The 13,260-nt window shown below is 43.3% G+C and overlaps 1 protein-coding gene across 1 annotated transcript in view; it reads left to right on the forward strand.

The window, feature by feature from the left end:
• The first annotated feature begins 6,218 nt into the window (after positions 1-6,218).
• The window catches only part of LOC137367175 (dynein axonemal heavy chain 6-like), a 1,370,791-nt gene continuing 1,363,749 nt past the window's right edge, over positions 6,219-13,260 (forward strand). The window contains exon 1 of the mRNA XM_068028611.1: positions 6,219-6,492. Within this exon, the coding sequence (XP_067884712.1) occupies positions 6,490-6,492 (3 nt within the window). The 5' untranslated portion in view covers positions 6,219-6,489. The remainder of the gene's footprint in view (positions 6,493-13,260) is intronic.

Consider the following 13,260-nt stretch of genomic DNA (forward strand, 5'->3'; position numbering starts at 1 on the left):
CCAACGAAAAGCAAGACTACCTACAATCAAGGACTACAGTGAGCTTGAAGCACAGTAAAAACCCCTCTTCAGAGATTGCCTCAAACTTACTTACTTTATTTTTCTTCTGCTCTTTTCTGTCTCCATTTGCATGCTAGTGCGGGGCACGGCGTGTATCCGTAGGCGTTAACCGAATTAGAGTTTTAAGTTTAAGGTTTGTGGACCCAGTAAAAACACATAAAAACTTAGTTAAAACAAATGGGCTAGTCACACAACAATAAATAATGTGTTAAAGCATAGGGAGGAGGAGTAGCAAAGGGGCGACAGCACACAGATGGCCGAGGAATTGTAAACAGTATAGATAAGACATATTGATGATACCAAACCCTGTCTTTCATGTAGCAGATAAAGGGGGTCGTCATGGATACCAGATAAGATTTGATTCATTGCAGATAACGGGAAACTGTGAAGTTTTGAACAGGTTCTCACTGAGCCAAATAAGGAATTACCATTGTCATTATACCAGACCCCTATGAGTAAGTAAGAGACAAAAGTCCGAGTGTATCAAGCCTGTGTCCTCAGTACCTTGCTCTACGGCAGTGAGGCCTGGACAACGTATGTCAGCCCAGAGCGACGTCTCAATTCATTCCATCTTCGCTGCCTCCGCAGAATCCTTGGCATCAGGTGGCAGGACCATATCTCCAACACAGAAGTCCTTGAGGCGGCCAACATCCCCAGCATATACACCCTACTGAGCCAGCGGCGCTTGAGATGGCTTGGCCATGCGAGCCGCATGGAAGATGGCAGGATTCCCAAGGACACATTGTACAGTGAGCTCGTCACTGGTATCAGACCCACCAGCCATCCATGTCTTCGCTTTAAAGACGTCTGCAAACGCGACATGAAGTCCTGTGACATTGATCACAAGTCGTGGGAGTCAGTTGCCAGTGATCGCCAGAGCTGGCGGGCAGCCATAAAGGCGGGGCTAAAGTGTGGCGAGTCGAAGAGACTTAGCAGTTGGCAGGAAAAAAGGCAGAAGTGCAAGGGGAGAGCCAACTGTGTAACAGTCCCGACGAACAATTTTATCTGCAGCACCTGTGGAAGAGTCTGTCACTCGAGAATTGGCCTTTATAGCCACTCCAGGCGCTGCTTCACAAACCACTGACCACCTCCAGCTGCTTACCCATTGTCTCTCAAGACATGGCGGCCAAAGAAAAGAAGATACTGTGCAAGTAGTGAGAGCTTGTATTTGATTATTTATTGTGTGAATAACATATCGATATACCTTTCACCAATCGGATTCCGCGGATTCTTTAAGAGCAAGCGCGTATTAGGCACAACAAGTTGAATAAAATTTCACTTTTCTTCCTTAAACCTAAGCCTGTTTATGCTCATTTCTTTGCCTTATAAATGGAAAGCTGTGAACAAGGGTTTACCAAAAGGGAAGCTCAAAACACACCGTGTTTAAAAACATAATCCCTGTTACAATAAGACCAGGTGAAGGCTAAAAGGGCCCCCCTCGACACCTTTCTCACCTGGTCGTTACAGAAATTTGGGTGCTAGCGTTCGGAATTTTACCACAGACAAACGAGAGAAATTGGAAGTGGGAAGCTAAATTGTTCCCAATCAAAAAAGAGCAAGATTAATACAGGTTTTCTTGTGCTTGTGTGTACTTGAATACTAACATGTCTGCAACTGAAGTTAGTAGCATCTCCAAGCCAGGGTGAAGTAATTTGGGATAAGTTAAAGGTCTATGGAGGAGTTGAGGAAATGGCTGAGCAGTGTGGGATCACTGTACGTGGCAAGGCTAGAAAGTCTGAACTCCTAAGGCCAACCATTTCTCCCTTGAATCTGAAGAAGCAGAAGCAGGGCTTCGAAGCAGACCCAGAGAGGGTACAGCTAGTAAAGTTACTATTGGAACAGAGGAAACTTGAATTAGAGGAAAAAGAGAGAGAGAGATGGGAGAAGGAGAAGGAGAGAGAGAGAGAGAGAGAGAGAGGCAGAAAGAGAGAGCCTTCCAGAAGGAACGTGAAGAAATAGAGAGGCAGGAGAATGAACGAGAGAGAGAGAGAGAGAGAGAAAGAATATTCCAGAAAGAATCTGAAGGGAGAGAGCTGAAGCGGCTTGAGTTAACTAGGGGGCGACAGAGTAACCCCAGTGAAAGCGTGGTCAGAATTCAGGGCTGGGTACAAAATTGCTAAAACTCACTTAATTAATTCCAAAATTCAATGAGAAAGATGTGGAAGCATTTTTTGTGTCTTTTGAGAAACTGGAAAGGCAGCTAAAATGGCCAGTTGAGACCTGGTCTCTTCTACTGCAAAGCAAGCTAACTGGAAAAAGCTTCTGAGGTTTATTCCTTGTTGCCAGATGAGAGTTCATCCAATTATGAACTGACCAAAAATGCTATCCTCGGGGCAAAAGGAAGTCGTTCGTGAAGCCTATCGCCAAACATTTAGAACCCTCAAAAAGCTAGCTAATCAAACTTATCTGGAGTTTGAAAGAAGTAAGCAGCTGGTTTTTGACCAGTGGCTGAGGGCTCTTAAAGTACAGCTCAGCTATGAGAATCTCAGAGAAGTAATTCTGTTAGAGGAATTTAAACACTCTCCCCCACTCTCCATAAAGACTCATGTCGAGAACCTTTCCTAATCACCCCCACAAATCCGAAAAGGACAAAGGATGGGAAGGTAATAGGAGCCCAGGTAGTTCTGGGAGAGAAAGGATAGCAGGAGACACAGGGGTCCCTCCTCTAGCCAAAAAGGAAGGTGCTGTGAGCAAGAGTGAGACCTGGAGACTTATGTGCTTCCATTGTAAATTTAAAAGCTTAACTGCTAGAAACTAAAGGGAAAACTGGTAGGGTTAATCAGGGCACACCTGCTCAGTGAAGACAGGAACCTGATGGAAAACACAGAGCAAGCTGTGGCTTTAACTGCAGTAAGAGTGAGACCCAGGAAGCTTACTATGGCCAGTGCAGGAAAAGGTAATAGGATTCCTGAAGGTTATCAGGATTTTGTTCCTGAAGGGAAAGTAACCCCACACCCCTCAAGTGGGGCAAGCAAGCCCATAGTGATTCTCAGGGATACAGGGGCGACTAATCCCTTTTACAGGGAAAAGGCCTGACCTTTCCCCAGAGGGTTCAGGGAACACCAAAATGAATGGTATTGGAGGGCAGTGTATGCCTATACCTGTACACCGGGTGCACCTGGAGTGCGATCTAGTTTCACGACCGTAGGGATTGTCCCTAGTTTGTCTGTGAACGGGGTTCACCTGCTCCTAATGATCTGGCAGGGGTGAAGGTGGTAGCCCCCCCAGTAGTGAAAGAAAAACCGCAGGAGGTCAGAGAGACAGGGTAGTGGCAGGGGACGGTCCCCTGCAGAGTCCCTGAATATGTAGTGGATCAGGCCATGATCAAACCAGCTCGCCCAGAGGAGACTGCATTGGCACTGCAGACAGATGACCATGAGGGCTGTCTGTCTGAGACTTTCTTTGGAAAGTTAGGAAACCCAGGGAATGAATTAAATGGATTTTCCCTAGCTGAGGCTCAGCGAGCCGACCCAGTATTGCGAGAGTTAGTACAGGCTGCCCAGTCTGAAAGTGAAGCAGAGGGTATCCCTGACTGCTACTATTTAAAGAATGAGGTACTGATGAGGAAATGGAATTCTCCTCACAGATCTGAGAGCAAGGAGTGGACGGCAGTTCACTCAGTGGTGCCACAGAGGTGCCGGGAAGAAATATCAAGAAGGGCCCACGAAACTATGGCTGTACATTCCGGTATACGAAAGACCAAAGCCCACATAAGACAGCAGTTTGACTGGCCAAATCTCCAAATGTGGTGGAGTACTGCAGGAGTTGCCACATGTGCCAGGTTGAGGAGAAACTCCAACCTACAGTGGAACCTGCAAACCTAAATCCTGTTAGGCGGACCCTCCAGCCAAGGGCTGGTGAACTGTAAGGGACCCCCACCGAGGACAAAAGGGGACAGGCAGGCATGTGGCTGGCAAAAGTTGAGAAAGAGAAGAGGAAAAAGTGACCAAGAGGGCAGGTTAAAGGAAGTCCGGGAGGAATCCCAGATCCGGTCAGCTGACCCCGATAAAGGTGAAAAGTTAGACCCCACATCCTCCTACGTAAATGCAGACTCTAGAAGCACCCCATCAGAGTTGCTAACAGCATTTACCGGAACCTGCAGAGACAAAGAGAGACCTCGAGGGGGCCACAGAAACCGTGAGGGTGCTGCCTCACCTAGTCGAAGTGTCACAGGAGAGTGCAGTGAAGTCTGCACAAATACCTGCATGTAGGAGTGCCCCAGAGAACAAAGGGGTGATTAACAAAGAATCCTCCCTCACAGTCAGAGGAAAAGGGAACCACCCATCCCGTGAAGTCAAAAGTATTTGCATGACTCAGAGTTCAGGATAGACCCACCCACCACAAACTCTCCTGAGAAAATAAAGGGGAAATTAAAGCAGCACTGGCACCCAGATAAGACCATTTTAGTCAGCTTTAAGATTGGTGCATGAATGGAAATGAATGAGAGAAATGCATGTTTTTTCTTTCTGTATCTTATATTTCTCTGAACCCTTGAAATGAAATGTGCCTTTTTTTCCAAATCGCATTTCATTCCCCTGGGTGTGGAGGTGTCATGCAGGCCCCCACCTGCCAAGAATGAGGCACACATTATTTCATAACATGAACATTCAAACTTAAAATTGCTGCAGGGAAGAAAAGAGGGCCTATGACAAGGAATTGCCGGGCCCCTCGCCGGAAAGACCTTTTTTTTTTGCACACTGGCAGACAGTGTTGGAACAAAGGAGCCGGTCCCTGCTTCTGCAATACATAGAAGACCTGGTCAGGCTAGTTAGTCACATGACTAACTGGCTGTCTGAATTTGAACTTGTCACAGAGTGTTTGAAAGGGAGAAAGCTCTTGGCTCCTCGACTGAAAAGACCTCTCTCCTGTCTGCTCTCATTGCGCTCTCACCAGCTTTGGAAACCATTGAAGACGTCCAAATCCCAAGAGAGAAAATTCTCCTAAAGGGAACAAGGTTTAAGAAGAACACTGGGCCCCAATGAAAAGCAAGACTACCTACAATCAAGGACTACAGTGAACTTGAAGCACAGTAAAAACCCCTCTTCAGAGATTGGCTCAAACTGTGAGAAACGTAGCCCACTTAATAATAATTTACACCAAGTCAAACTCTGAAGAAGTAAGTTTATTTAACGTTCTTGCAAGATCGGGTGTCCTACAAGCAGGCACACCGATCAACATATTCAGTTCATGTTTATACAATACAAATCCATTTGTCCACGCCTTTATTTTACATTATTGGTTATAACGTATTATGACACTAACCTATCCTATGGTTGCTACAGTCTCCTCCTCTGTTTACTTCTCTCCCGACTCTAACTTTCTAGCCCCTGACTCTTGTTTTTGTTTTACCTTATTTGGCTCTCCACTCTTTTGCAAGCCTCCTGTGTGTGTGTTAACTTGCAGCTGTCAGTTACTCATTCACTACATCCTTTGTTCTAACTCTTGCTGTTTTTCTTTTCTCTGCATAAGCACAATTTTTAACTGCCGTACTGTCTCAAAGTCTTTACTCACATCCCCTTATCAGTTCCCTTGTTCAGTGATTTCATTATGTTGTGTAGAAATGACTTCTTGGTAATTTTCCACAAGCTGTAGAAACAACATTTCAGTATTTTTTATTCTCACAAAACTTACTTACTTTATTTTTCTTCTGCTCTTTTCTGTCTCCATTTGCATGCTGGCGCGGGGCACGGCGTGTATCTGTAGGCGTTAGCCGAATTAGAGTTGAAGTTTAAGGTTTAATAAAATTTCACTTTTCTTCTTTAAACCTAAGAAAGCCTGGTTATGCTCATTTCTTTGCCTTATATTTGGAAAGTGGTGAAAAAGGATCCACCAAATTGGAAGCTCAAAAACACAGTTTGTTTAAAAACAAGCCCTGTTATAATAAGACCAGGTGAAGGCTAAAAGGGACCCCGAGACACCTTTCTCGCCTGGTCTTAACACTGCCTTATTTTACCCTGTAAGCTGCTTGACATGCAAGGGGGCTCATAGATTTGGCTGTCTTACCCTTGTTCTTGAACCTTCCATCTCCCACTGCTCTGACTTTCCAGCCTCCTCCACCGTTCGGTTGCTATCCTCCCGCGCGTCTTCGCTCCTTCCCGCGGCCGCGCGCTCCGTTGCCGGGAGACGAACCGACGCTCGCGCCGCGGCTGCAGTTTTGTTTTTTAACGGAATCGGAGAATCATCAATAATCAATAAACCATCATCAATAATCAGTTCCTGTCTCTGGGTAAAAGGGAAGCAACTAATTCCGCCGCCGGTTTTACCTCAGGAAATCCGTTGGCAAGCCTCTCGGGTCGGGGGTTTCGGCCACCTTTCCCTGAGGCCGCTGCCAGCAGCGGGGTCGGGAGGTGTTAGAGAGCCGGGAAGAGGAGTCGGAGGCCCGGCCTCTCCCCGCAGAGTCGGTTCGGTTCGGTCCGGTCCGGCTCGGCTATGGTGAGTGAGGGGCAAGCTGCAGGTTACCAACCCTCCCGGATTGCCCGGGAGTTCCTCCATCTCCAGGCCGCTGCCAGCAGGAAATACAACTCTTTCTCAATTTCTAGAGCTATAAACGTTGTGGAGGGAGCAACATGAGAAATAGGAGCTGGAGTAGACCATTCGGCCCTTCCAGTCTGTTCCAGCATTCAACAAAGATCATGGCTGATCTTCTACTTCACCTCCCCCTCCCCATATCCCTTCATTCCCTCAGTATCCAAAAATCTCTCCCCCCTCTTGTCTTGAATAAACTTTGGCCCTCTCGGGTGGAGGAGGAAAAGATTGTTTAATCCACCACAACTTTGGAGGCCGCCTGATGGAAAAACTCTCGGAATATGTCCAGGTGGAGTTGGCAATCCCAGCTGTGGCCCTGGATTTCTGTTTATTAAGAATGAGAATTACCACCCCATGTCTGATTTCTTTGCAGGTTGTTATTACTGGTGTTACTGGATTGTACGTGTTCAGCTTATTTGTGGCTTTTTGCAGTTAATGACATTTTACATTAATTTAATTTAATAAGATGACCATTGCACTCATTATGCCAAGTCTGATTTAAAGAGGTTGCATTTACTCCCATGACACCTTCCCCACCCACCACGTTGCCATCCCTCCTTTCCCCCTTCCTTTCTGTTTTAAAGGGCTATTGTTGTGCCAGGAGCTGGAAGAAATCCCTTGTTTTTTTTGTTGTGGTAATGTCAAATGCAAGTAAACCTTAGGGTCAGACCGTTGAACGGGGCAGTCTGATTTTTGAGGTATCAGTAGAAATCCTGGTGTGTGAACCCACCACTTTAGCGTGGTAACTTGGGCCATTGCATCAGTTTTGAATTCACACGGGTAAGTTTATAAAAATCATCAATTGCCCATCCCTAGATGCCATTGAGCAGCGGCTAGTGATACAACTGAGTAACTTGCTGGCTCACTGTGGTGAGTGGTTGAGAGGCTATTATATGGGTCTGGAGTCACATATATATCAGGCCGGGCAAGGACAGCCAGCTTTCTTTTTCTAAAGGACACGAGTGAACCAGGTGGTTTCTTTTGATAATCCAACAGCTTCATGGTCTCTTTTACTGACACTAGCTTTATATTTCCAGATTTTTAAAACTGAATTCAAATACTCAAACTGCCATGGTGAAATGTTAACTTGTGTTCTCTGGATTGTTAGTCGATTAACACTACTACATCTCAGTTTTGCATTCTGCAGCAAAATCGATCAAATGGCCATTAACTTTTTAAAAATCTGATTTATTATAATTTCTTTTTGTTGTGATGTTTAGTCTTGGTTATATTTGAAGTATTTAGGAATTACAGCCCAGTTATATTTTTCAAAATACAGAATTTCTGCTAAAATATGAGAGTGCATTTGAAGGTGATGACCTAAACACATTACATTTTCTTTCAGTCACTATTTGCTCTACATTGTTTATTCCAGCTGGTTTGTTGCCCTGGCTGTTTTAGTCCAAATGTGTCAGTTTGTACAGTAATATATTTTTTTGCCCTGTGGCAACCTGTCATTCAGATATTTTGTGAGACGTGAGAGGTTGGTTGTTTAAAGGAGCGATTCTCCTTAACAGCCTTATTGGTGGTAGAAGCTATGTCCTTAATATAGACTGTTCTTCCACTGCATTGAATAAAATTCAAATTTGTGACAGTTCAGATCCTGCATTGAAGTTTAAATCTTGTAATCTGATTGTACAACCTTGTCTTTGCTGCTGTCTTCACATAGGAACAGGAGGAGGCCAGTCAGCCTCTCGAACCTGTTCTGCCATATAATTAGATTATTACTGATCTGCACTTCAACTCCATTTACCCGCCTTTGCCCTTTATACCCTGACCTAGTTGTATAAGACTTTGGTTCGGCCACATTTGGAATACTGCGTGCAGTTCTGGTCGCCACATTACCAAAAAAATGTAGATGCTTTGGAGAGGGTGCAGAGGAGGTTCACCAGGATGTTACCTGGTATGGAGGGCGCTAGCTATGAAGAGAGGTTGAGTAGATTAGGATTATTTTCATTAGAAAGACGGAGGTTGAGGGGGGACCTGATTGAGGTGTACAAAATCATGAGAGGTATAGACAGGGTGGATAGCAAGAAGCTTTTTCTCAGAGTGGGGGATTCAATTACTATCTCGACAGATACATGAATGGGCAGGAAGCAAAGAGATACAGACCCTTAGAAAATAGGCGACATGTTTAGATAGAGGATCTGGATCGGCACAGGCTTGGAGGGCTGAAGGGCCTGTTCCTGTGTTGTAATTTTCTTTGTTCTTTGTTCTAACAAAGATCTATCTATCTCAAGCTTGAAAGCTCCAATTGTTCTCCAGCATCCACAGTCTTTTGAGGGAGAGAATTCCAGTTTTCCACCATCCTTTGTGTGATGCCTGATTTCCTGACTTCCTGATTTCACTCCTAAATTGCCTAGCTCTGATTTTGAAATTGAGTTTGTATGTTGGATTCCCCCACCTCATGATATGGTTTCCCTCTATCGAACCTCTCTAATCCATTTATAATTTTAAACATCTCAATCACATCATCCCTCAATCTTCTAAATTGAAGGAAATACAAATCTAGTTTATGCAATCTGTTCTTGTAATTTGATTTTAGCATTCTGATGATTCTGCACTGCACCCCCTCCAAGGCCAGTGTATCCTTTTCTGAGGTGCACTGCCCAGAACTGAATACAACACCTCCCACAAAGCAGATGAAATGGAATAAAAGTGCTTTTATTAAATCGTGTGTACATAGACAGGAGTGTGTTTCAAGGACATAATAAACTGTTTAGTTAATGCTTGCTGTTCTACATCAGCCTGTCTGTCTCATGGATTTGGAGAGAGAGATAGCACTAGATATGAGATGGGGTCAGAATAGTAGGGAGTGTAATAAGGTCTAAATTAGATTTATTATGCATGTGTGTAAACACACAGAGCATGGTAAATAAGGTTGGTGAGCTGCAGGTGCAAATATGGGAATATGATGCTGTGGCAATAATGGAGACCTACCTCAAAAAAGGGCAGGACAGGGTACTAAATATTCCTGGATACAGGGTGTTCAGGAAAGATAGGGAAGGAAAGAAAGGACCTGGGGTAGCACGATTAAGGAGAACAGTACAGTGCCGGAGAGAAAGGATGTCCCAGAGGGATCAGGGACAGAATTAATTTGGTTGGAGTTCAGAAACAATCGAGGTACCATTACACTACTAGGTGTATTGTGTTGGCCACCAACTAGTGAGAAAGCTATAGAGGGACAAATTTGCAAGTAATTACAGAGAGGTGCAAAAACTACTGAGTAGTGATGATGGGGGACTTTAATTGTCCTAATGTAGTCTGGGATCGTAATAGTGTAAAGGGCAGAGAGGAGGAAGAGTTACTGAAGTAGTCGTTTGGTAGTACAGAACTTGAGTATTGCTGAAAACAGAGACATTTTGTTGAAGCTTTTTGTCTTGCACTCATCAGGCCAATTCGCAAGAATATCAATGTATGGGAAAGCAACAAATTTATACTGTATCAGAAAAGAGTGCTGATTGGTTGGCAAGTGGACTTTGATTGGTAGAGGCGTTGCCATGGAGAATGCACCAGCTTAAGGAGACTGACAGTTAGCTGCCAAGCTTTGTTTGAAACTTAAACCAGGCAGCTTGACTCTGGTCAAGGCAAAGCCCTGAGGAATGAACCAGCAAATAGCTGTCCCTTATTTTGTTCAGCTGAAACAGGCGCAATGTGTGTACATGTTCTTTCTGTCTGCAAAGAACAGGGTCCTGTATAATATATGTAGCTTCTAATACGCTCAACTGTGAGCCCGACTGAATCTTAAATTGGTTGTCAGCGGAATTCTTAGCACACTGCGGATTATTTAGCTAATGTTGTCCAATCATGGAATCACATCCAACGTTGAACACTGTCTTTTGAGTTTTGCAAGCGCAGGCTGGTTGGGTACGGCCTGTACCTTGCCTGTTGCAAACAGCGGAAGGGACATGTTGTTTGATACAATCCGCCAGTCTTTGGGACGTGTGGCCTATATACCTAGCATCACACTGGCATTGAAATTCATATATCACATTACTCATTTGTGTGATAGGCAGGACGTCTTTTTGGCTCGACGGCAGCATCCTATTAGTGGTAAACATTTACTGCATAGTAGCAGCATGAAACAACTAGCTTTACCTGCTGCTCAAATTGGCTTGGCAGTTAACTGTCAGTCACTGTCAAAGTGCTAATAGAGGCTGTAGTTGGAGCAGACTCCACAATGAAATGATAGCTGGAGAACAGTTTCGGAATAGAACTAGAAAACAGAAGTTCTCATGACTGTGAAGTTTTAGTGGTTGCCAATAAACTTGAGGATAAACTAATAAGGGAAGTAAAATATAAGGAATTAGAGAGTTGGAGAGTGTTTGGAGTTTATTCTGAGGTACCAGATAGGGGACAGCCGGCCTTGTCACATAGATGGATTTGTACTGAAAAAGACCTTCCTGATGGAACTTCTACGGCTAAAGTGAGGCTAGTTGCGAGGGGTTTTGAAGAGGGACTGGGTGATACCGATATTAAAGTGGGCCCGCCTACAGCTGGAAAAGTAATCTTGTAAATCTTTTCAGCTCTTTTGGCCACATATTGATGGGAGTGTAGATCCATTGACATAAAAGCCATATTTCTGCAGGGTGATACTTTTCAGAGAGAAGTGTTTCTGAAACCACCTAAAGAGGCAGCAGATGCAGAAGGAAAACTATAGAAACTGAACAAATGCATCTATGGCCTTAATGATGTTTCCAGGATGTAATATTTCTCGGTGAGATCTGTTTTGTTGAAAATTGGTTGTGTTCAACTAAAAGCAGATCCTACAATGTTTTAAAGGGAAATTTTCAGGCATCTTCATGATGGACATTGATGGTTTCATGGGATAATGGGGTGGTACTGTGGATTTTGAGAAATATGTTATTAATAAGATTAGGGCAGAATTTAAGATTGGGAGTCAGGCTTGTGGTGCCTTTAAATATATTGGTTTAGATATTAAGCAGACTAAGTCTGGAATAACTTTAAATCAACAATCCTATTTAGAGAGTGTTACTCCCATCCCAGTTAATCATGTTAGGTCATCACAGGGAGATAATGATATATCTAAAGCAGAGACTGAGCAATTGTGAAGCTTGATTGGTCAGTTAAACTGGTTGTGCTCTCAGACGAGGCCTGATGTTAGTTTTGATGTGCTGGAGTTAAGTACGATGATGGAACATCCGAAAGTTTGAGAATGTTTTAAGTGCAAATAAAATCTTATAAAAACTAAATCTGGAGGAATGTGTACTGAAGTTCTATCCTTAGGTGACCCAAAGAACATGAAGCTAATAATTTTTAGTGATGCTTCACATGCTGATCTTGCTGATGGGTATTCGAGTGCACCTGGTTTCATAATATTTCTGATGGGTGAAAATAGGAAATGTCCTTTAGCTTGAGAGGCTAAGAAAGTAAAATGGGTCGTTAAAAACACTGGGTCTTGTGGAGGCAGTGGATATGGGGTTCTATTTGTCAAATATTTTGGGTGAAATTCTGAACAAGGGACATACTGAAGATAGGATACCCATTGAATGTCATGTGGATAATCATTCTTTGTGGGACAGTGTACACTGTACAAAAAGTGTATGAGAAAAGATTATGTATTTATCTTGCTGGATTGAAACAAATGCTGGAGAGAAAGAAAATCTGCAAACTTAAATGGGTTAATGCAACCCATCAGCTATCCGATTATTTCACAAAAAGAAATGCTAATACAAAGCAATTGTTGGTGCTCGAGGAGGGGTGTCTCACAATGTAATACTTTGCCCCCAATATGGAATTTATTTTGATTTATTTTGAAATGTTCTTTGAGCATATTAATACATGTTGTATTATAAAAGAAAGAAGGGAATCTGTTTAATCTGTTTATTGTGTATCAATTGTTTGATTATATGCAGGTGGAGGGTGTTAATTGGGGTCATACTTGAGCACTTATAAGCAGACACTTACTGAGACTGGTGGAGGGTTTGAGTGAAGAGCTACATGTTTGTAATGCTTTTACCTGTACGATAAATGTGAAAAAAGTAAAGATAGGCTCCAGCATTATCCCTCCATAACAAGCTTTCTGGAATTTAACATGAACCAGATGGGTTTTTACAATATGGTCATCATTACTGAGACAAACATTTTATTCCAGATTTATTTAATTAAATTCCCCAGATGCTGTGGTGGGATTTGAACTCATGTCTCCAGATCCATTAGTCTAGGCCTCTGGATTATCAGTCCAGTAACATAACCACTATGCTACTGTACCCCACACTCTCCTGCTTTTTCCCTTCAAGTATTTATTCAATTCTCTTTTGAATGTTATTACTGAATCTGCTTCCAAATCAGACAGTGAATTCCAACTCGCTGTGTAAAACTGCTTCCTCATGTCAACTCTAGTTCTTTTGTCAATGACCTTAAATCTGTGTCCTCTATTTACTGACTCTTCTGCCACTCCCTATTTACTCACTTGTTCTAATATCTCCTTATGTGTCTCAATGTCAAAGTTTGTTTGATTACATGTCCGTGAAGTGCTTTGGGATGTTTTGCTACTTTAAAGCAGCTATATTAATGCAAGTTGTTGTTGTATTGCATCGACAAATGTGTGATGAATTTCCAGTCTGTGAAGGCTTTCTGCTTATGCGCGAATTAGGTCCTGTACTACTTGGGCTCCTGAAGGCAGTGGTGCAACATAAAACCTGGGACAGAAAA

The sequence above is a fragment of the Heterodontus francisci genome, chromosome 3 (assembly GCF_036365525.1).
Source record: "Heterodontus francisci isolate sHetFra1 chromosome 3, sHetFra1.hap1, whole genome shotgun sequence".
Classification (NCBI taxonomy): domain Eukaryota; kingdom Metazoa; phylum Chordata; class Chondrichthyes; order Heterodontiformes; family Heterodontidae; genus Heterodontus; species Heterodontus francisci.